General features: G+C 28.3%; 2 protein-coding genes across 3 annotated transcripts; both read left to right on the top strand.

Annotated features, from left to right (window-relative positions):
* Positions 1-1,013: 1,013 nt before the first annotated feature.
* LOC113558175 lies at positions 1,014-11,883 on the top strand. Its single transcript, XM_026963679.1, is given in 22 exon segments — positions 1,014-1,134; positions 1,360-1,451; positions 2,340-2,472; positions 2,535-2,763; positions 3,181-3,356; positions 3,426-3,522; positions 3,988-4,144; positions 4,210-4,316; positions 4,377-4,667; positions 4,742-4,882; positions 4,952-5,201; positions 5,263-5,443; positions 8,901-9,053; positions 9,117-9,345; positions 9,436-9,611; positions 9,692-9,788; positions 10,398-10,554; positions 10,620-10,726; positions 10,787-11,083; positions 11,162-11,302; positions 11,371-11,620; positions 11,699-11,883. Coding segments are annotated over 21 exon segments (3,576 nt in total). The 5' UTR covers positions 1,014-1,134; positions 1,360-1,429.
* A 5,870-nt stretch (positions 11,884-17,753) lies between these two features.
* Positions 17,754-21,350, top strand: LOC113556624 (N6-adenosine-methyltransferase catalytic subunit-like). 2 transcript variants are annotated; one of them, XM_026961689.1, is made up of 12 exons: positions 17,754-17,950; positions 18,058-18,237; positions 18,319-18,547; positions 18,607-18,770; positions 18,846-18,937; positions 19,169-19,295; positions 19,361-19,523; positions 20,196-20,356; positions 20,449-20,593; positions 20,670-20,817; positions 20,904-21,082; positions 21,138-21,350. In XM_026961689.1, the coding sequence occupies exons 2-12, from the start codon at positions 18,111-18,113 to the stop codon at positions 21,253-21,255; spliced, it is 1,653 nt and encodes a 550-aa protein (XP_026817490.1). In that variant the 5' UTR covers positions 17,754-17,950; positions 18,058-18,110; the 3' UTR covers positions 21,256-21,350. The 2 variants fall into 2 exon arrangements, with proteins under 2 accessions (XP_026817490.1, XP_026817491.1); XM_026961690.1 differs by having other exon boundaries at positions 17,754-17,975.
* Positions 21,351-21,886: the final 536 nt, after the last annotated feature.

Raw genomic sequence — 21,886 nt, 5'->3', positions numbered from 1 at the left:
ATAAATTTTTTTTGTATATTTATTAAAAAAAGGTTTTACTTTTCAATAACACCTCCCAAAACTTTTTTGTGTACGTCCCCGCACTTGTCACTTACACTTAATAGTTAGACGATCATTTGACTATCGTGTACTAAGAAGAAACTGATTCAAAAATAATGAAGAAATAGATTAATTTAATAAGACTAAGATTTTATTCCTACAAGTTGCTGTTGATGTATAATATATAGTATATCGTCTTATAAAATGTTTGATTTTTTCCACAAATCCACACATATAAGATATAAGTATATAACACTATAATCACGAGTCCGGATTTTAAAGTCAGATACCTATATTGGGTAATATCTAGTAACGTTACGCATAGTTACTTTTTCGAGTAACGAGTAACGTTAAGGTAACTTTTTTATTTATTTATTGATGTACCTCAAGTACCTAATGCAAGAGTAGGTAACTAGTTGTCCTAGGTAAGACCCCCACAAGGGGGGCTGATGAACCTTGTGTACAGGGGCACGGCTATTTTAAGGGCCCGTGGGCCCATTGAAATTTATTTGTAATTTTTATAAAGTTTTATAAGGGGCCCGATATTATATGTGGGGATTCTAGTCCTAGGTCTATATTAATTAGTCAAGTTTTATATTCTCATAAATCATTTAACAAAAAAAAAAAAATTATAAATATTTTTCGTTTAATTATACAGTTAAATATTTTTTCAAGAATATCAAATATTTATTTTTATGCGATAAAAGTTGTTTATAGTCTATTTTTATATTTTAAATAGTAGTCAATAAGAAGATTTGTTTAATACCTACTGGTTTATCATTTTAAATATTCAATATTTTGATTTTTGATTCATAGATATAAAAAACACAAGTTATTATAAGATTTATTATTTATGTAGGTAGTTTATAATTTAAATCTGTTGTTTTATCTTTTATCACAGAATAGGTTTCATTATGGAATAAACATTGATCGATTTGATCATATTATTAAGTTGTTTTTAATTATACCTATTTGTTATATTTAACTGTTTTCTGTTTACTTTTACTGTTATGCTTTTATTATAGTGACATACCTAGTACCTATATTAGTATGCAAGGTTCATGTCTGTAGTCTGTACTGCTACATCTTATTTTGGTAATTGTCCAGTCTAATGTCTGTAATGTTTATTCAAAGACCACAGTAAAATATTTTGGTCTCTAATGTTCTTAATATAATTAATTATCTATACAATTTGAAATTATACAACATAAATATCAACAAATCACCTATAAAAGTGTACCTACTAAATATTTTTAATTTTTTTCTCAATATAGTGTAACATAATATTATAATATTATTTTGTGCACTCTACATATCCAGGTATACGGTCTGCAAATCAATACATCAATCAAACCTGTGCTCGAAGAACTGTCCTTATTAGTCATTGTTCATGAATATTCAGTGGCATAAAGGTATTTTATTATTAAAATTGTGTTCTGAATTATTGAATTACATTGAATGAATAGGTAAGTCTTAATTTTTAACATTTTAAGTACCTACCTACATCAATTGGACCTATTAATATCACTAATTTAAAGTAAACTACCTACCTACATTAAATCTATATGATAATACATGTAGATTGAATTCAGTTTTACCTAGTGTGTACTTTATTTACATTACATAATAATATGCAACAATCATCTATCTAAACAATAATGTTATTGTAATACCTATTATTATCCAAAAAATTTTGTTATTTATTATAGGTAAATTTTTGACCAATGTTTGGTGTTAATGTATAAATTGCATAAATAGCTAAAAGTTTTAAACAATTGATAAGAGTCACAACATTCTTGCCCAATTCTTATAATAGTCAAGAGATTGACTTAAAGCAATCAAGTAGGTACTAATAAAAATTATGTTAATCGCAAAAAAATATTAAAATGAAATACGAATAGAAATATTAGAAACATAGTACTAAAGTACCATGTTTTATATAGAATGAATATTTTTACTAAAATAACTTAATTTATGATTTGTGTGCAACTTTTATTTCAAATTTGTATTTTTTTAATTGTTGATAATCAATTCGATGGTACCCAAGCTTATATTCAAGAATTTATAAGTTGTAACAATAAATTAATAAGTACCATAAATGTATGCATTACATTCTGTTTGCTTTTAATAATTAACAATGCAAGTAAATTATCAATTACTCATTGTTTATTCAAAGTTACTCATTTCTTAGCAGTTTTATATTTATAGGAAATATTATTCTGGTCTTTAAACTTACATTTAGTATTCACACAATAAATATGTAAAAAGAATACACCATTTTTATAATATTTTCATAAAAGAGATGGATGCACAGAGTTTATCGTGTGAACACAATGAAATGCTAGTTACAAAATCCAATGGATGTGATCCAACAAACTATAAAAATAAATCTCACTTGATTAAATTATTTGAAGTCCTTCAATCTTTACACAAGTATGTCGTGAGAAATGTTTATTGCTAACAAAATAAAGATTTGTAATACATTTTTGTTTTAGAAATGGTGTTTTATGTGAAATAAAATTACAAGCAAGTGATGGTAAAGTAGTAGTTGGGCATAAAATTATTTTAGTTTCTGCAAGTCCATATTTCCATTCAATTTTTACTAGCTTAGATGAAAGCAGTAAATGTATTGTCAATGTAAAAGAGTTAGATTTCACAGTTCTACAACTTTTGGTAGATTATATTTATACTGGAGAAATCAAAATCACTGAACAAAATGTACAGGTATACATAAATATTTGATTTATTATTAACTTGAACATCAATTGGCAATTACACAAATGTAGTAATATATCTGCATAATATAGAATTTTTCCGTTATTATTTTATATTAAAGTATAATTATCAGGGATGAAATGACAAATAATATTATCCATTAATATTACTTAAGTTGATTAAAAGATACTAAGTAAAAATTAGTTTTAAATTTTAACAATTTCAATATAAATAAAGTTTGATTTACTAGTTTGTCTTTACATATTTTAACACTTTTTTCTTAAATTTTTAAAAATATTTAATAAATTATGTAAATTCCAATAATAGGGAAATAAAAAAATATTCTCATGTCTTATAGAATTTTGATAAATTACTGCACCTATTTCTGTTAAAATTATTTAATTACATTTTTGTTAATTTCTCAAGGTTTTGTTACCAGCTTCAAATCTCTTACAGTTAGAGTTTGTAAAAGATGCAAGTGTCAAAATTTTACAAAAACAACTAAATCCTATGAATTGCCTTGGTATCAGATCACTTGCTGATTTAAACAACTGTGTGGAATTATTGTCAAGTTCTATAGATTATACTAAACAACATTTTTTGTAGGATATATTTAATTTAATTTTCTAATTATGTCAGTAAATTGTATAAATTATAATTATTATTTGCAGAGAAGTGGTTAAATATGATGAGTTTCTATCTTTATCATCTGAAGAAGTGATTAAGTTAATTTCTTGTCATAATCTTATTATTCCATTTGAAGAAAAAGTAATATATCTAAAACTAATATTGTTGATATAAAATCATTTACTTATTTATAAATATGTAATTTAAACCTTTAGTTTTTAAATTTTTTTTTAAACACATTTCACACTAAATAAATTATATATATACATAAACAAGTTGATAATAATTATTTTTGTAATAAACTAATAGTTTTTAATAGATGGGTTAAATTTGATATAGAAATGAACAATCGTATAACATTAGGCTTCATTACTACGATCTTGTACATGGTTCTGATCTTTTATAGAAGAGAATTTTTAATAAATAATAATATTGATTTTAATTTTTTGTCTTTCAAAACTTGTTTTGAATTTTAAGCTAAACTATACAATATTGATGATAAATAGTATAATAAATAATTATGTGAATCTAGGCAAAAGAAAATTTGAGTCATAGATCGTATAAAACTACTTTTTGTTATATTTTAATTTAATTTATATTTTTTAGGTATTTGAATGTGTTATTAATTGGGTAAAACACAAATTAGGTTGTAGGTATGATAGCTTACCTAGATTAATTGAACATGTGCGTTTGCCTCTAATATCCTTAGAATACATAAAAAAAAAAGTTGTTGAGGAACCTCTTCTTAAAAATAGCCCTGAATGTATGTATTTTACAAATATTCCTTGTTTTAAATTTAATCTCATAATTTAATTTTAATATTTTTAGGTAAAGATTATGTAAATGAAGCTTTAAATTTTCATAAACTTAAGACACAACAGGTTATTACTATTCCACAAACAATTCGTAGTACACCTAGACTGTTTGGACATAAAGTATGATTCTGTTTCCAATATTTTATCTTTGCAATTTCTTTATCCGTTTAATTTTATCAGGTTGTTTTAGTGTTATGTTTTTCATCAACGATGAAAAAGTATTGCATAAACTGGTATGACCCAGTAACCAAAGAATGGCAAGTTCCACTTAAAATTAATAAAAGGTATTCTCCGTGTGCTCTTGCCTTATTAAAAGAACAATTTTTGATTGTGTTGGGTGATGAATGTGGATCAAAATCTGTTGAAATGCTCGATTTATCTTCAAACTTATACTGTTGGGTATCAATGGTAGACATGTTAGTTAGTCGAGAATCTTTAGGTGTTGGCGTAATTGACAATTGTTTATATGCTGTAAATATTATCTATCTATTACTTATTTTTATTATTATAGTCTATAAATAAATATTTATGTATTGTATTGTTAGGTTGGTGGATCTGATGAACTCAATATTTTAAATAGTGCAGAAGTTTTTGATGTCAATATTCAAGAATGGCAAATGATATCTAGTATGTCTACTATGAGAAGTGACATGGGTATTGAAGTACTCAATAATCTTTTATATGCGGTTAATAATTATTTATTTAATTTTAAATTTGTTATATTATATTATATAGGTACTATTTAAATTGTGTAGATAGGTGGTTATGATGGTTCATCGGCTTTGAAATCTGTTGAATGTTATGATCCCAGTATTGACACATGGACAACAATTCCTGAAATGTCTATACGTCGCTTTGGTCCTGGGGTAGGAGTCTTAAATGGTAAAATGTATGTTGTTGGTGGTCATAATGGACAAAAGTATCAAAAAAGTATTGAGACTTACCAACCAAGTACTGGTGTTTGGTCTTTTATTGCTGATATGCACTCGCATCGATTCAATCCTGGTAACAATAGATATTATTTTTTTTTATAAAATATTCAGTTTAGATTATATTTTTAATATAGGTGTATTTACATTAAATGGTTTATTGTATGTTTTGGGTGGAAGTCACGAATTTGCTTATTTGGATTCTTTAGAAATATACAACCCAAAAATCAATACATGGTCCATTGAAACATTATCAAAAGGTGTTGGTGAAATTATTGACGGAATTGTTATTAATAGACAACCACTTTTTAGTACTAAGTAGCATATACAATGTATATTATACATTATGGTCTCATTCTTGGTATATATATGTTACATTGTAATAAAACAATAAATACATATTCATGTAAATTTAAGCAAAACATTTATTGAGATTTTCTGGTTGTTTGATTAAAATATTTTTATACAATTTAAAATTACTATTTGTATTTAAATCAAATAAAATACTACAATGCTATAATATTATATTTTAACCCATGTAACCTGAATATTTAATTTTTAATTCCTATAACCTTTCCAATTGATAAAATAAAATAAAATTTATTTTGTTAAGTTAAAATTATGTTCCATAATAATTATGTATTTTTGTTTTACTAAGGTGTTTTGTCTACTTACGTTTAATACTATAAGTAGTATTTTTTAAAATATAAATTAGACACCTCCACTACATACTAATTCTTAAAAATATAGAGGTTTAATCTATTTTCTCAGAATTGTATATCATAGAATCCATCTATAAAAAATTAAATTGTCAATTTACATCCTTAAACATTGATATATTCAGTAGGTAAGTGCTCAAAATGAAAATTCTAATGACAATCTTATCCTTGTGTACATTCCACAACAAAATAGGTTTTTGAATAATAATACTATATATTTTAATTCACTCAAAGTCTATTATAAATTTTGATTATTAATTTGTTATTGATTAATAATTACATAATTACAGTATTCATAAGAAATTAAAAACTTATAACCATTGCTATACAGTAACACAGTATACCTACTCAGTCAGAACCATGTATAGACTAAAATAGTGAATAACATGACAATTTATGAAAAAAATTTTAAAATACTATATAATTTTAGACTATTATTTTTTTTTTTTTATATACATAATTTTTAATTTTTATTTACTCACGCAATAACTAATAGGTAGATCGTAGACACTGAGACTGGGGAGGGTACTTTTACCGAACTCCAATCGGTCAAGTGCTCAGTGCTCATGTATTAGTGTTTGACAAAAGCAACGATTCAGCTGAAGACTCAGAAGACTGAACGCAGTAACATGTTTATCGTAGTATAATTATTTTTATAAGTACCTATTTTAAGTTAAAATGTTGACAAAAATCACTAAAAATTGTAATGTTCCACAGTTGAAAGTTTTATAAAATATTTTATAGCTAAGGCGTGAAAATTGTATATAAAGTTTCTAATCAATAATAAGTATTTAATTCTGAAACGAAAATAACTAAAAAATATACAAGTATATTTTTTTTTTATAGACGGACATTATTATTTTGTTAATTCAAATTATTATTCGTTGAGCACATTAAACTTTTAGGTACATGCGTATATTATTATATTTAATACGCAGTACGCACAATGTTTTTATAAACGATTTTTTCGGCAAAAATGAATTACTTATCTACAATATTTTTAACAGCGAAATAAATTACTTTATCCAATAGCAATAACGAAAAAACGAAAATTTAAGTCCCGCCAATAAAAATTTGGCCCGTTGGCCGTTGACAGTATATCCTCATCTGTTCTATTACACGGTAGATTATACAGTCGTCGGACATACAAAAAAAATTAGTTCAACATCAACCGTAACTACATGTCAACTATAAGCACAACTAGGGGGGTGGCTTGGGTGGGCTCAGCTCACTCAATTTTTTATGTTAGTGTCAATAATCAATACTAGTGATGTAGGGGCAAAGCCCCCACGGGTTGCTGATATCATTTTAGACTACCCAGAAATAGAACTCTAGTTGCGCCCATGATGTCAACATAAAAATAATATAATTTATTAATTTTTAATATATTATATAAATTATATAAATAATAAATAAACTATCCTAACTATCCTCAGAATCAGAAGAAATATCCGATCTACACGTCTTATTTGCTCGGAATCGTCAATTTACAGAATTCTACTATGAAATTACTAAGAAGCAATGACCTCAGTAAATAAAATAATGATAATAATATTACTTAATATTTTATTACCAAGTGAAATAAATAGGTACATTTAAAATACGTGTAAGTAAAAATATTTAACTCTTCCCCCCCCCAAAAAAAAAAATAATAATTTAGACATGCCCCTGACTAGGTAACTAGGATACTTGTAACCAACTAATAATTATGCAGTAGCCACTAGCCAGAATGAGTCTAAACCTTTAAATTTTAAATTTTGTGCCCTAGAATTAAGAAGCAAATTCGGGTTATCTTGCTGATATTAACTAATTAACTATATAGTGTTGTTTTGTAATTGTAAACATACTAAGTAAATTATTTTCGTCTCAGATTTGTTTAATATATATATATATATTATAAGGTAGCCTATTATAGGTAGGTATAAATAGTCATTTGGCATTTATAACAACAAAATATTCATAACCATTGACCGTGTATTTACTATTTTTAATTTCTTCATTAGTCTATACTCTATAATATATACTCTATTCTATTTATGTGTATATGGTCTGCAAATTTTCCAATAATTCATCACTACATTTCTTTTCTAAGTAGTGATACACATTACACTCCGCGCGCAAGACAATATTGTGTATCAACATTCAATGTACTGTGGGTATGTACCTACCTATCATTCAGTATTTAAATAAATTGTGTTTTGAATTTTATTGAATAAATAGTTTTTAAAATTTAATTTTATTATAGAAATATAATATGTTATAATAATATTTCTAATCAAATCCATTTGTAAGCCATTACTTCGTGTCCTGATATTATTAATTTGAAGTAAACTACAAATAGGTAGGTAAGAAAATACGTTTATATTGAAATTACACTACTTATATTTTATTTATTATAATATCATTAATATCACCATCTCTAAATATTATTATAAAAGTGATGTAACGTACATCATCTAATACAATAAAATTCCTTGAAAATTGACAAATTATTTATACAAAATGATGATGATAATAATATAATAATTGTATATTTTAATATTTTAAAAACAGTTTATACTTATAAGTTAAAATATAAGATTTAAGAAATATGATCTTATTATAATACTATAATAGTTTTACATTTTTCTAAACTTCGATCAATAACAAATTAACTTAAAAACCAAGTTAAATATAAGTTCTTATTTAAATTATAAAGGAAGTTCTTCATAATATTATTATGATGAAAAAAGAGACTTGCTAAGTATGATAATTCTATCAGACTTACACTTATTTTTTTGTGTTGTGTCCAATTTTAACCCGATAATAGTAATAATTGAAAAATGAAATAAAAATATTAATAAGTTAAAAACCCTTGTGAGTTGTGGAACACTAAATCCTGTACAACCCAGTATGATGCACTTCTAGTAAATTCAGCACTGAATTCCATACATACACTATTCCTAAACAGCTTATTATGTAAGTATGGTATTCATTTTATTGGTCCTTACCCCTTGCAGAATTTAATTTAATAATTACACAATCAATAAATATAAAAAATCTACTTATTTTAAAAGGTGTGTGTCCTTATAAAAGATGAATGCCATACAAAATTCATCATGTAGTACTGATCAAAATCAATTTATGAAACCTGACATAAATGAATCAAAAAGTTATAGAAATTGCTCTCACACCATCAAAATGTTTGAAGTCCTACAATTATTACGCAAGTATGTTGGGAGGCCCTCTTAAATGCTAGTAGAATAAATATTCATGGCAAATTTTTGTTTTAGAAATGAAATTTTATGTGATATAAAATTACAAACAGACGATGGTACCGTATTATGTGCACATAAACTTGTTTTAGTATCTGTAAGTCCATATTTTCAGGCAATGTTTACATGTTTTAATGAAAGCAATAAAGATATTGTCAATATAAAATATCTGGATTCCACTGCTTTACAACTGTTATTGGATTATATTTATACGGGTGAAATCATGATAAGCAAAAAAAATGTCCAGGTATAAATAAAAATTGTATTTGTTACCTATAATATGTTTATTTGTTTCAATTAATTACTTAGCTAAATGCATTTTTGTTAATTTCTCAAGGATTTGTTACCAGCTTCAAATCTCTTACAGTTAGAATTTGTAAGAGATGTATGTGTTGAATTCTTAATAAAACAACTGAATCCTTCAAATTGTCTCAGTATCAGAGCATTTGCTGAGTTACATGACTGTATGGAATTGTTGTCAAGTTGTGAAGCATATATAAAAAAACAGTTTTTGTAAGATATATTTTATTTAATTTTCTAATTATGTCATTAAAGTATATGAATGTATAATGAATTACGATAATTATTTTTAGAGAAGTGGTTAAATATGATGAGTTTTTATCTTTATCTTCTGAAGAACTAATTTATCTAATTTCGAGTAATGATCTTAATGTTGCATTTGAAGAAAAAGTAAGTTAACTAATTTTCATAAGTTTATGTACTATTTTATTGTGTTGGACTGAAGATTTATTTACTTACATATAAAATGTATAATATATAATCATTAATCATTATAACCCTAGTGTCTTTAAAAGAGTGTACATTTGAATAACATGTTCACAAATAAATTAAAATATGGTTGTCTCGTGTCTATATTATTGATAAACCCAAATAATTATTTTTATATCTGAATAATAAATAAGTTATTGACAGTTAAGTAGGTATATAAATAATATGGTTGTAAAAAACTTGACTTAGCCATGAAGGATTATTTTAATTTATAAGTATTAAATAACCCTCTATCAACTTCATAACATGTATGTTGTATGTGTAATGTTTATTTATCTCATAAAAAACTGAAAACTTAAAATTTTTATTTTAAGTTTACTAACAATAGTATATTATCAATTTAAAGCCAATAATACAATTTAGTAATCATTCAATATTCTTTTTACCGTATTTTTTGATTGGTATATAATAAATATATATGAATCTAAATAAACAAAGTTTCAACCACTAAATAATCTTATATAATTTGTTTTTGTTATATTTTAATTTGGTTATATTTATTTGTTGTAGGTATTTGAATGTGTTATTAATTGGGTAAAACACGAATTAGGTTGTAGGTATGATAGCTTACCTAGATTAATTGAACATGTGCGTTTGCCTCTAATATCCTTAGAATACATAAAAAAAGAAGTTGTTGAAGAACCTCTTCTTAAAAATAGTCCTGAATGTATGTATTTTACAAATATTCCTTGTTTTAAATTTAATCTCATAATTTAATTGTAATATTTTTAGGTAAAGATTATGTAAATGAAGCTTTAAATTTTCATAAACTTAAGACACAAGAAGTTATTATTATTCCACATTCAATTCGTAGTACACCTAGACTGTCTGGATATAAAGTATGATTTTGTTTTTATTATTTTATCTTTGCAATTATTTTATCCAATTACTCCCATCAGGTTATTCTTATGTTAAGTTTATCTCAAAGAACAATGAAGTGTAATGCAAACTGGTATGACCCTACAACTAACTTATGGCAGACTGCGGTTGGAGTGGGTGAATGCCATAGGCCAACTGGTCTGGCAATAGTAACAAGTCAATTTGTGTTTTCTTTGGGTAGTTTTTATATGTCTGATTCTCGATCTGTTGAAGTGCTTGATTTATTTTCATATTCACCCTGTTGGATGCCAATGGCTGACATGTTAGTTTGTCGATATAATTTAGGAGTTGGTGTTTTAAATAATTGTATATATGCTGTAAGTATTTGCTTTATATTACTTATTTCTTATTATAATTTATAAATAAAATTATCTATTATATTAATTGGTATATAGGTCGGTGGATCTAATGGTATTGGTAGTCTAAATAGTGCAGAGGTTTTTGATGTTAGTTTTAAAAAATGGCGAATGATATCTAATATGTCTACCAAGAGAAGTACTTTTAGTGTTGGTGTACTCGATAATTTAATATATGCAGTAAATAAATATTTTTATTAATTGTATATTAATTTTAAATTTATAATACATTTAATTTAATTGTGTAGGTAGGAGGTTATAGCGGATCAGAAATTTTAAAATCTGTTGAATGTTATGATCCAAATCTTGATACTTGGACATCAGTTGCAGAAATGTCAGTAGGTCGCTTTGGTACTAGTATTGGAGTCTTAGATGGTGTTATGTATGTTGTTGGTGGTAATAATGGATCAGGGCATCTTAAAAGTGTTGAGGCTTATAGACCAAGTACTGGAGTTTGGTCATTTATTGCTGATATGCACTTGTGCCGATTCAATCCTGGTGACTATAATAATTACTTCTCTGAAAACAATATTTGTAGAGATGGCCAACTAATCAAAAATTAAATTGTTTATATAGGAGTGTTTGCATTAAATGGTTTATTGTATGTTATTGGTGGAAAACGTGGATCTACTTATTTACATTCTGTAGAAATTTACAACCCTAACACCAATACCTGGACCATAGAAGCATTGACAAAAAATTTTTATCAAATCATTGGTGGAGTAGAGGTAGATAGGCTACCTCAGTTTAGAATTCATTAGCATAAATGACATCATTGTTTATTTATATACATATATTGTAACTGTATATACCTAATGATAAAAAGGTTATAACATTTTTACTATTTTTACTAGTTTTATCAATTTTTATTTTTTGTAATTGTATTCACACTTTTAAAATTTTAATTTGACCATTCACTTTTAAATAAAATAAATATTCTATATTAGATCATTCGCATAAAATATATGATTATGTTATTGAACATACCATGTTTTCAGCACAATATTCTGATCCCTAAATCAACTATATAATATATATATTTGATTCATAATCTAGAAATACATTTTGTTTATTTAAAAAATAGGTACTAAGGTTTGTTATATATGTAATACATTATGTATTATATGTATGAATATATTGCATATGAAGTGGTCCAATTAATTGTGCAACTTGAGCCACATTACTTATAAGTGAATAGGAATTATATGAACTTAATGTATTACATAAACTACATAGCCGGGGGTGGCAAACCTACTGCACGTGTGCCAATGATGATACGATGATTAAATTTCAATGGCATGTGAAAAAATTGAAACCCAAAGTAAAAATTAATTTTTTATACATTTCAGAATTTATTTTGAGCAAAAGTACTTGTACACCATATAGTATTACAATTTAAAATAATGATAGTTTAGTGTAACTATTTGCAAAAAAGTCAGGGATTGTATAGAATATAGGTACTTATAGAAAGGTCCTTTATACAATACTTATACATAATCTATAATCCTAAGATTAACCTTTTAAAGTATCAAATCAAAAAACTTAGTACACATATTATGCACACAGAACATTAATGGTTAACTGTAGTTTGGGTACAAACTACAAACATCATTACTTTAATGTGTCTACCAGTCTACTAACTTCAAAATTCGATAACTTGCCGATTTGAGTGATTACGAAATAGGTATTTATTTTAATTTTTATATTTTCAAGTATCTACTTTATTTTTAAATTTTGAATCATTAAATGTCTAAATAGTAAATATTACCAATCATGTCTCATATAACTAAAATAAACTGTTAAACATTATCCTTAGAAACTTAAATCGATCCAGTTGTAGAATTCTACATTTAAAAAATATGTTCTATTCGACTACCTAAGTAATAGTCTTCAGTAACCAAGTTGAAAGTTCATTGTATTTCATAATAATGATTATATGCGGCTTCTTTTTACAAGCGTTTGACTGCTTTTATACCACCATTGCTCATTGTTATACAGTTCAAATACCAACTCAAACGAATTCTATAAGATATTCTTCCTGACGTTTTTTCCTTCTGAATTTTTGACCATGCCGCTGTTCATGTGGTAAATTCCATGTTTACAAAAATAATAGGTAAACATTCATTCTGTTTTTATATTTAATTATTATTGATTTAACGATATTTTTGCAAAGAATTTTTTTATTTAGAATCCACTAACAATCATAAACCACTATACGAGTGATTACCGTTCGTAGTAGGGTACTGTTGCCCACTCTCTGTTAGGTGATAGGCCAGGGATTTTGGGAACTTCCGGATTTGCACGCAAGAGAGACTATGCTTCTCGTCGCACTATACGGAGGTTAATAATCAGAATGTAGCACAGACCAGTGACTTGGAAAATCGGCGGTGACGCGTAAACTTGTGAATAATATCATGAGTTATGAATGTTATAACGAAGTCGCTTGCAGGACTGCAGCTCAGACAAGCCACCCTAACTCCTAAGACGACTGTTGAAAATGCCTCAAGGCTTTGCGGGTACCTATAGGTAATCGATGTCCGTCGTTCGCGGATATTATATCTATTATATGTTTATGATGTTCATATACGATCGAACCGGATATCACCATGAATCGCTGCGACTGTCGTCTTCATAATAGTCGAAAGTCTTTTCGAGGTGTCCGAAATTATTATTGATGTCATATTATCGACTTGAAATAAAAATATGTACAATAGAATATAAAACTAAACTTTTCCATGCACGATTGGTTGTACAATATTACGTTTAAATTCAAAATGTATAACAGTATTTTATATTATAATAATAATAATATTATATTATATCTGTTTCATTACCGTTCGTCCGACCCAAGCGGAATATAATAATAATTATATAATCGCTTTCACTACACTCGTTTGCGAAACCGTTCTTACCATTTAGTTTTCGTACTTGATTTCGAGTATAATATACATATATTATACTCGCAGATGTTTTGAACTTATATTATTATCTCGGATCTTCGTTCTTCACAGACAAATTAAAACTGTCACACATGAAATATACGTATATTCGCTGGGCTCTGCGCGTGTCGTGTGAAACTATATAGATCTACTAAACCCATATTAGATGAAAAAACTATAAATCCTAGCCCTTAGGTAATTTTTAAAAATCATAAAATTTCGTTGATGAAACAAACACCAAGAACGTCCAAACGTACGCGTCATCATGTTATATATTATACGTTACCGAGCAATCGCGCAGAACGACCGAACAGCACGGCGCAGCTTGAACAAACGCATAAATTACACCGATTTATTGTATTATTTCGTTATAAAAATGTATTTTAAATATTTAATATCAATATAATATTATTATATGCATTGAAAAAATAAATAGGCCCAAATCCCTTAAATCTATTATTTTTACTATAGTATGAACGGTTGGGGGGGGGGGGGGGAGAATAGCGTATACGCGTTTAATCTGTGCGCGATGACGGTGACGACGAATATACATTATACCAGTGAAAAGTGTAGTGAAAAAGTGCTGCGCGGTATTGATGGCCGCCAAAATGCAAACGCGTAAAAGAGGTAGTGTCCGCCGCACAGATCATCGTGATACTCTGTACATGTCGTATGATAATATTATAATGTCGTCCCGTCGTCGTCTGCGTCATGTCTGCATCTTCCGGTCGTCGCGCGGATGTCTGCGGCGCACCTGCACCGTGCCCGGAAACCGTCGGATCGGCCACTGTCGACATTCATTCTGTTCCGTGCAATTCACCCCGTACGGTTTCCGCACGTCAACCATCGCATCCGTCACCATATCCGGACCGCGTCGTTGCTCGGCGTTCGCGTATGCCAATAGCCGCGCCGTATGGTATTTTCGGTGACCCGTCGTGATAACAACATACAATATTATATTATGGTGTTTTGCAGGTTTCTCTCGGCGGTCACGGATCTGCGTCTCCGCACACACGATTGGGGTACACAAACATCGAGTCGTCTCGACGTTCGACCCGCGCGCGCAGCCAATAATACACTATTCGGCCCATCCCGGTCACTGCACGTGCGTATTCTCGCCACGTTTTCCGCTCCGACGACGGCACGATGTCCGTACACCGCTCGTCTCCGTTTCACACGACGCCTTCGTGTCGTTCTGAATTATTTCGAGTACGTGTATTGCTGTTATACGCGTCGTTTGGGAGGTATACGCCGCCACACCGTTCGGGTCCGGTCGACGAAGGTTTCGCGAACAATATAAATAAACGATGCGCGCGCGTATATGATATATAGTACCATTGATTATAAATACTATATAATGTATTTATAATCAATGATAGTACTCATCATTATGTACTTACCTCTACATGGAAATGATACGATTCTAATATTACTATTGTCATATGATGATTTGACGTAGACGGCACATCGCACCACCGCGGTGATGACGAGTGTACGTACTTACACATTACAGATAGTATGAGATAAAAATATGGATTCAGAAAACTTTAGTCTCTATATAACACAAGTATCAGGGGCGTATTTAAGGGAGGGGCCCATATGGGGCTCGTGCCCCCCTCATTCACCGTATTTTATAAGTATTTTTATTATAATATGAGATATTTTACAACTCTACGCCACATGTACGGAAATTTGAACTTTTTGTTTGTGCCCCACTGCCTCCCCCATAAGACATTTCTAAGTAAGTACGCCCCTGACAAGTAGGTATCTAGGCACTCGCTTTTGTCGACGCGCCGGTCGAACATTACATAGTGTATTAGTGTCGGACGTATACTGGAAGGAGTTCCTCCCGAAGGACGGAATCATTAGACGAGTAATTATTTCAATTGGTGTTTGTTTAGGTATATACGAGTTATCAATATTATATCAACCGTCTACATTATTAAGAAATAATTTTCGCTCGCATCTGGAATGCCGACGATTGTTAAGATGTCTTGACAGTGTAAAGTGTACAATGTACACCATTAACTGTTAATATATAAAAAATAAGTTTCACATTAACAAGGTTTACGTACACAAAAAACCCATTGACTAAAAAACCAATATCTATTGAATATTGATACTTAACAGTCCACTGTACCATATGCCGGAGTGGGTCATACTTAAAAATATAATATTTGCTCGCACCTGGAATGGCAATTGTCATTAGGAGACATTATTATTTTTATTTCCTCTAAAAAATGTATTTCGTTATTGTGTTTTAGAGCGCAAAATGAAATCTGTAGTCCGTGAAGGTACTGTACCGTCTATATAAGTGTGTTGAAATGACACAGTGTTTGCCTGGTCACTGCAAGTTAAACAGTTTGCTGCCAGAGTTTGTTCTGTTTTAACACATTTTCAATGTTTAACATTTTATAACAAGTGTTATAACGGCCGTCAACCATCCCGTAATGGTCGTGGCGCAGCGTGCCCTAGCAAACGTGTCGGTGACACTATCGTCCGCGACAATGTTGCAAAGAGGTGACCAATGGGCAGTGGCCTACTGGCCCGTACGGTTACTATACATATATATATTGCATATTTTCACAATTTTTTATGTATTATTATTATTATTATTATTTTCTTGTATATTTCTACCTCGTTTATTGCGTTGTCTATCCAATGCACTTTTTTTTACCCTTTTTAAAATCATATTAGTTTTTCATTTTGTAAAAACTACATTTTTATTTTATTAATACGTTTCGTTATTCTATTTATTATCATCAAAATTGTGTTTCTTATTCAGCCATATTTTCAATGAAATATATATATTTTTTTAATTTGTTTCATTGTTTTTAATATAAAATGATACAATGCCGTGTGAGCTATTGTGTCAGACTGTCAGTGACATGTTTTTTTTTTTAAAGGCCAATTTCTTAATTTATTTATACCTACACTCTCAATGATATTTTTTTCATTATTATAAAATTAATGAAGTTAAAATTTTTTTTTTTTTCGTATAGTCGAGCATTTAAATCAATCGTTTCAGAATTATAACAACTGATATAATCGTTAATACTTCAGCAGAGACTCGTGCAGGGTGCATGTAGAGTTATGACTGTTTTGAGCATCAAGTTGCAGTTTAAACACTTTAAGAGCTATACGTGTATACGTGTATTATATAATATGTTTCAAAAAATGGTTAAAATATCATATTTATTAATATAGTCTGTAGGTAACTATAACAGTACTATAATCGTGATCACAGACCAATTGTGCGAAACACTATTAATTAATAAAAAATACAACACCGACGACAATGTATATAAATTATGAAAATTAATTTTTAATAATCAAATAGTTGATACGATATAATAATGAATACAAATAATTCAAAATTGTAACTTCCATTTTATAGTACTACAATATTAAGTACAATGGTCCAGACATTTAATCGCTGATTGTAATTTGTAACTGAAATAAATACAAAAACGTTTGAAGAAAAGTTGGAACACAGATAAATAGACAATAAATCTATTTATTCTGTGGTTGGAATACTTGGAAATTGGTATACATTTCCTTGATTACGCTTATCATCTGAATCTTTATCCGCTTATCACTGGGAAGATCCGACCAAGTCCGGTTCTGTACTTTAGTGAGGAATTTGTTGTTTACTTTTTTGATGTAATCACAAAATAATATTTTGAGAAGAATTCAAAATTCAACGTTTATTTTATTCACTTTAGTACTTGAGTATTTTACTATTAATTATTATATAAATCCGACTATTATTTTAAAACATGATCTGTTAATGTTTCTTTGTCGTTAAAACTGAATAAATAATGAAAAATAAAAATACTCGATTTAAAATAAAAATTGTTTACTACAACTAAATGTACTATTTTATACGGTGTGTACAGTAATATTATGATAATGTACCTATGTTTTTTATTTATATTTACAAATTAGTAATATGATATAATATATTAATACAAATTAATTTTTCCCTTGCGATAGACTGTAGTTGATTCAATAATTTTGGTTGTGATTACGATTTAAATGATTCAATCATGTCGGATGCCTGGCAAGAAATTCAAGCTGTGAAGAGCAAACGAAATTCGCTGCGAGAAAAACTTCAGAAGAGAAAAATCGAACGGCAGGTTATTCTAAATGAAACGCCTGACAAAATTGTTCCTAGTAAGTGGCACTTACAATACCTTCATACATCAATGTTAGTGGTCCAATGTTGGTGTTTTAAAATAATCACATATGTTATAGGGGAATCTTTAGCACCAAGCACGAGTAATGCAGAAAATGAATCAGATTTTGATTGGAGCAAAGTAGGCGGTGAACGTGTATTACTTGAAATACTTGTTGATCTATCAGTTAATCTTCCAATTACATCTCATCAATTAGTGACTGATCTTTTAAAAAAAGAGTCTACCTACATATCACATTCATCTGTTGTTAATTTGCTGTACAAATTTGCTGCACAAAATCTTATAAGGTACCTATTCTTGTTATAATTGATAACTTTTATAATGTCTCATGTTATTATTTATTTAGTTTAAAAAATATTACAATTGATGGCCAGCAAGGTTTGAAAATATTAACAGCCGAACATGCAAAATTACTTGCAATGACTAATAGTTTATCATCAGAGATTGATTCAAACTTACATCTTGAAAAATCTCGCTTGTTGATAGAAGATAAAATCAAACGGCTTGAATGTAATTAACACTATTGTTATGCATATAATATCATAACAGATAAATATTAATTTAAACATTTTAAACAATTTTCAGATGAAGAAATTGATGAGTGTTTAAAAAATTCAAAAGTACCAAAGTTGTCAATTGATTATAAAAAGTCTGATGAGTCTGATGATGATATAATGGTGAGTAGAATGTAAGGCAAATTTAGTTTACCATGCACTTTGATAATTTAAAAAAAAAGTGGCTGGAATTAAATCGAATAAATCGATGCAATTAAATATATAACTTTAAGCAATTTTATTTTAATTTCTTGAAAGAAGTGGTAAACTATGCTTGTTCCTAATATAATTTATAAAATTGTATGTACAATTCTTATATGTAATCAAAATGTTGTTTATAATATGCTGGTTTAGTCTCTTATTTCAATGCCTTCGATTAGAGAAAAAGAAATAAAAAAAGTTAGTGAAGAAATAATGGAACTGCTTACCAAACAAACAGTTAAAGAAAAATCTTTGTGTGAAAAGTTTCGGTCTAAAGGAGGTAAATATAAGTATTATTATAACACATATAGGTAATCAATAATAATGTATATTTTTTATAAAAAGGAACGCATGTTATGGAATTTTGTCCACACGGTACTCGATCAGATTGCATGGAGGGGCATGTTTGTAAAAAGCTTCATTTCAAAAAAATTATCCAAATGCATACCGACGAAACTTTAGGTGATTGCTCTTTTCTAAACACTTGTTTTCACATGGATACTTGTAAGTAAGTATCAATATATTGTATTTAGTTATATTTATAATTAATAATTTGAAGACAACTATAAATCATGCTATTTCATATTATGAATACACTTGTTAGTAAATATTCTAGACATCAAAGTTGGCAAATTATAATCATGTGTTTATATTTTTGTCAGACGACACTACAGCTTATTAGAGAATAATACATTATAAATAACTTAAACTAATTTTAAATTTAGTTGCACATATTTTAGTTTTATACTTAGTTACTTTGCAGTACTTTGAGTAGTTATCCAAAAACTAAGAATGAAGCATAGATAATTTGATTTGGCTTTGTATTAATAAATTAGTTTTACTAATAAGTTATATTGGATGTTGGTAAAATTGTATGGTACTGGTTTTATAATTGTATATGTAAGAGAATATTATGATGACTTATCACAGATGGCCTATTATTTGAAATCGTGTGGAGTTTTCTCCAAACTGTAAAAAAGTTTTTATCATTTAAATAATTTATTTCCTGAGTTGAGCAGATTAATGTTTTTAGTATTATTTTTGTTCCATTTTAGTATTTTCCGATATTAAGCATAATGTGTATAAAAATGGGCATTAAGGTGATTTTGACTTTTGAGTTTATCATTCAGTTCAGATAATTTTTTATTTTTTGTAAAATTGAGCTATTTACTTGTTTTAGATATGTTCACTATGCAGTTGACGGTGTAACTAGTAAAGTGAATTTAGTAAACGCTCTTAATAGTTTTCCATCAAAAAAAGAATTAATTAATGATAAGTCTGAATTGCTACCATGTCAGTGGATTCAGTGCGATTTGAGGTATATGGATTTCACTTTTTTAGGTGAGCAATAAATCAATATTCAGTTATTAAGGGCTTATTTGTCTAATTTATTATTTAATATTTTTAATCTTCATACATGTTGTGTAATCCAGGAAAATTTGCCGTTATTATGGCTGATCCACCATGGGATATTCATATGGAACTTCCTTATGGCACATTATCTGATGATGAAATGCGGCGATTGGGTATTCCACAGTTGCAGGATGAAGGACTCATATTTTTATGGGTCACTGGGCGGTAGGCTTAAAGCATGATAATTGCATTAACTATATTGAATTATTATCATCATTGTAACAGCATCTATTGTTTATAGAGCCATGGAGCTCGGTAGAGAATGTCTAAAATTATGGGGTTATGAACGAGTAGACGAAATAATTTGGGTAAAAACCAACCAATTACAAAGGATTATAAGGACCGGCCGAACAGGTCACTGGCTGAATCACGGCAAAGAACATTGTTTGGTGAGTTATTTAATATTTATAAACTAGAATGTTGTTTGTCCTAGATCTAGTGATGAGAATTAAATGAAACACTTGTATATTTTTAGGTGGGCAAGAAAGGCAACCCATCCAGTTTGAACTGTGGTTTGGATTGCGATGTGATAGTTGCCGAAGTCCGAGACACTAGTCACAAACCAGATGAAATATATGGTATTATAGAACGATTGTCACCCTTTACTAGGAAAATTGAGTTATTTGGACGATCTCATAATATTCAACCCAACTGGTAAGTTTACACTTTGCTATTATCGCTATCGATTGTAATGAAATATTTGATACAGGATAACACTTGGAAACCAGGTAGAAGGTATAAGGCTAACTGATCAAGATCTCATAACAAAATTTAGAAAAGCATACCCATCTGGAAATTGCTTGACGACATTAAAGAGGAATACATGAGTTAGATTATATTATTATTGTTGTTGCTGTTGTATAAATTCATTAAATGTTGTAACAATTTGTAATAAAACAAATATCAGTTTTCAGTTGTTTTATTTGACTATGATTTATTTGTTGTGAATTAATTTAGCAGGTATGATATTAAATTATGACAAATATAAGTATCTAAAAATCGTTTGACCAGTATATTTAGATAAAATTTCATTACATAAATATGTTTAATTTTTATACAATATGTATTGGCACTTTCTAAGCTTAATATTCTTGGGGTGGGTAAGACACGTAATGTTGTCTACTTTACAGGTCAATGCTTAAATAGATATTTTGTTTGACAGCACAATATATAATTATTAATTAATAAATAATCTTAAAATTAAAATTCAATACCCTAAAACCTAAGTATTAGGTAAATAGGTAATATGTTTCGATTTGATTGATTTTCATGTCATGTCGCTCAATTATATAATAATAATATTACCTATAATAACGTATTACATTAAATCTATAAAAAATAAAAAGACGTTTGATGTTATGAGAATTTCTTAAGGAGAGAAAAATGCGTTACAATGAATTACAGAATGACTTGTGTCATCGAAATCAATTCTTAATTTTTAAACACATTTGAGGTGGT

The sequence above is a fragment of the Rhopalosiphum maidis genome, chromosome 4 (assembly GCF_003676215.2).
Source record: "Rhopalosiphum maidis isolate BTI-1 chromosome 4, ASM367621v3, whole genome shotgun sequence".
In the NCBI taxonomy this organism is placed as follows: Eukaryota; Metazoa; Arthropoda; class Insecta; order Hemiptera; family Aphididae; genus Rhopalosiphum; species Rhopalosiphum maidis.
Note: the sequence above shows the minus strand (reverse complement) of the source record. Positions and strands in the feature narration are given on the sequence as shown.

Coding starts and splice junctions, on each gene's coding strand:
- LOC113556624 (XM_026961689.1), top strand. CDS start 18,111: ATGTCGGATGCCTGGCAAGAAATTCAAGCTGTGAAGAGCAAACGAAAT. Junction 18,238..18,318: donor GCCTGACAAAATTGTTCCTA/GTAAGTGGCACT, acceptor CATATGTTATAG/GGGAATCTTTAGCACCAAGC. Junction 19,296..19,360: donor AAAGTTTCGGTCTAAAGGAG/GTAAATATAAGT, acceptor TTTTATAAAAAG/GAACGCATGTTATGGAATTT.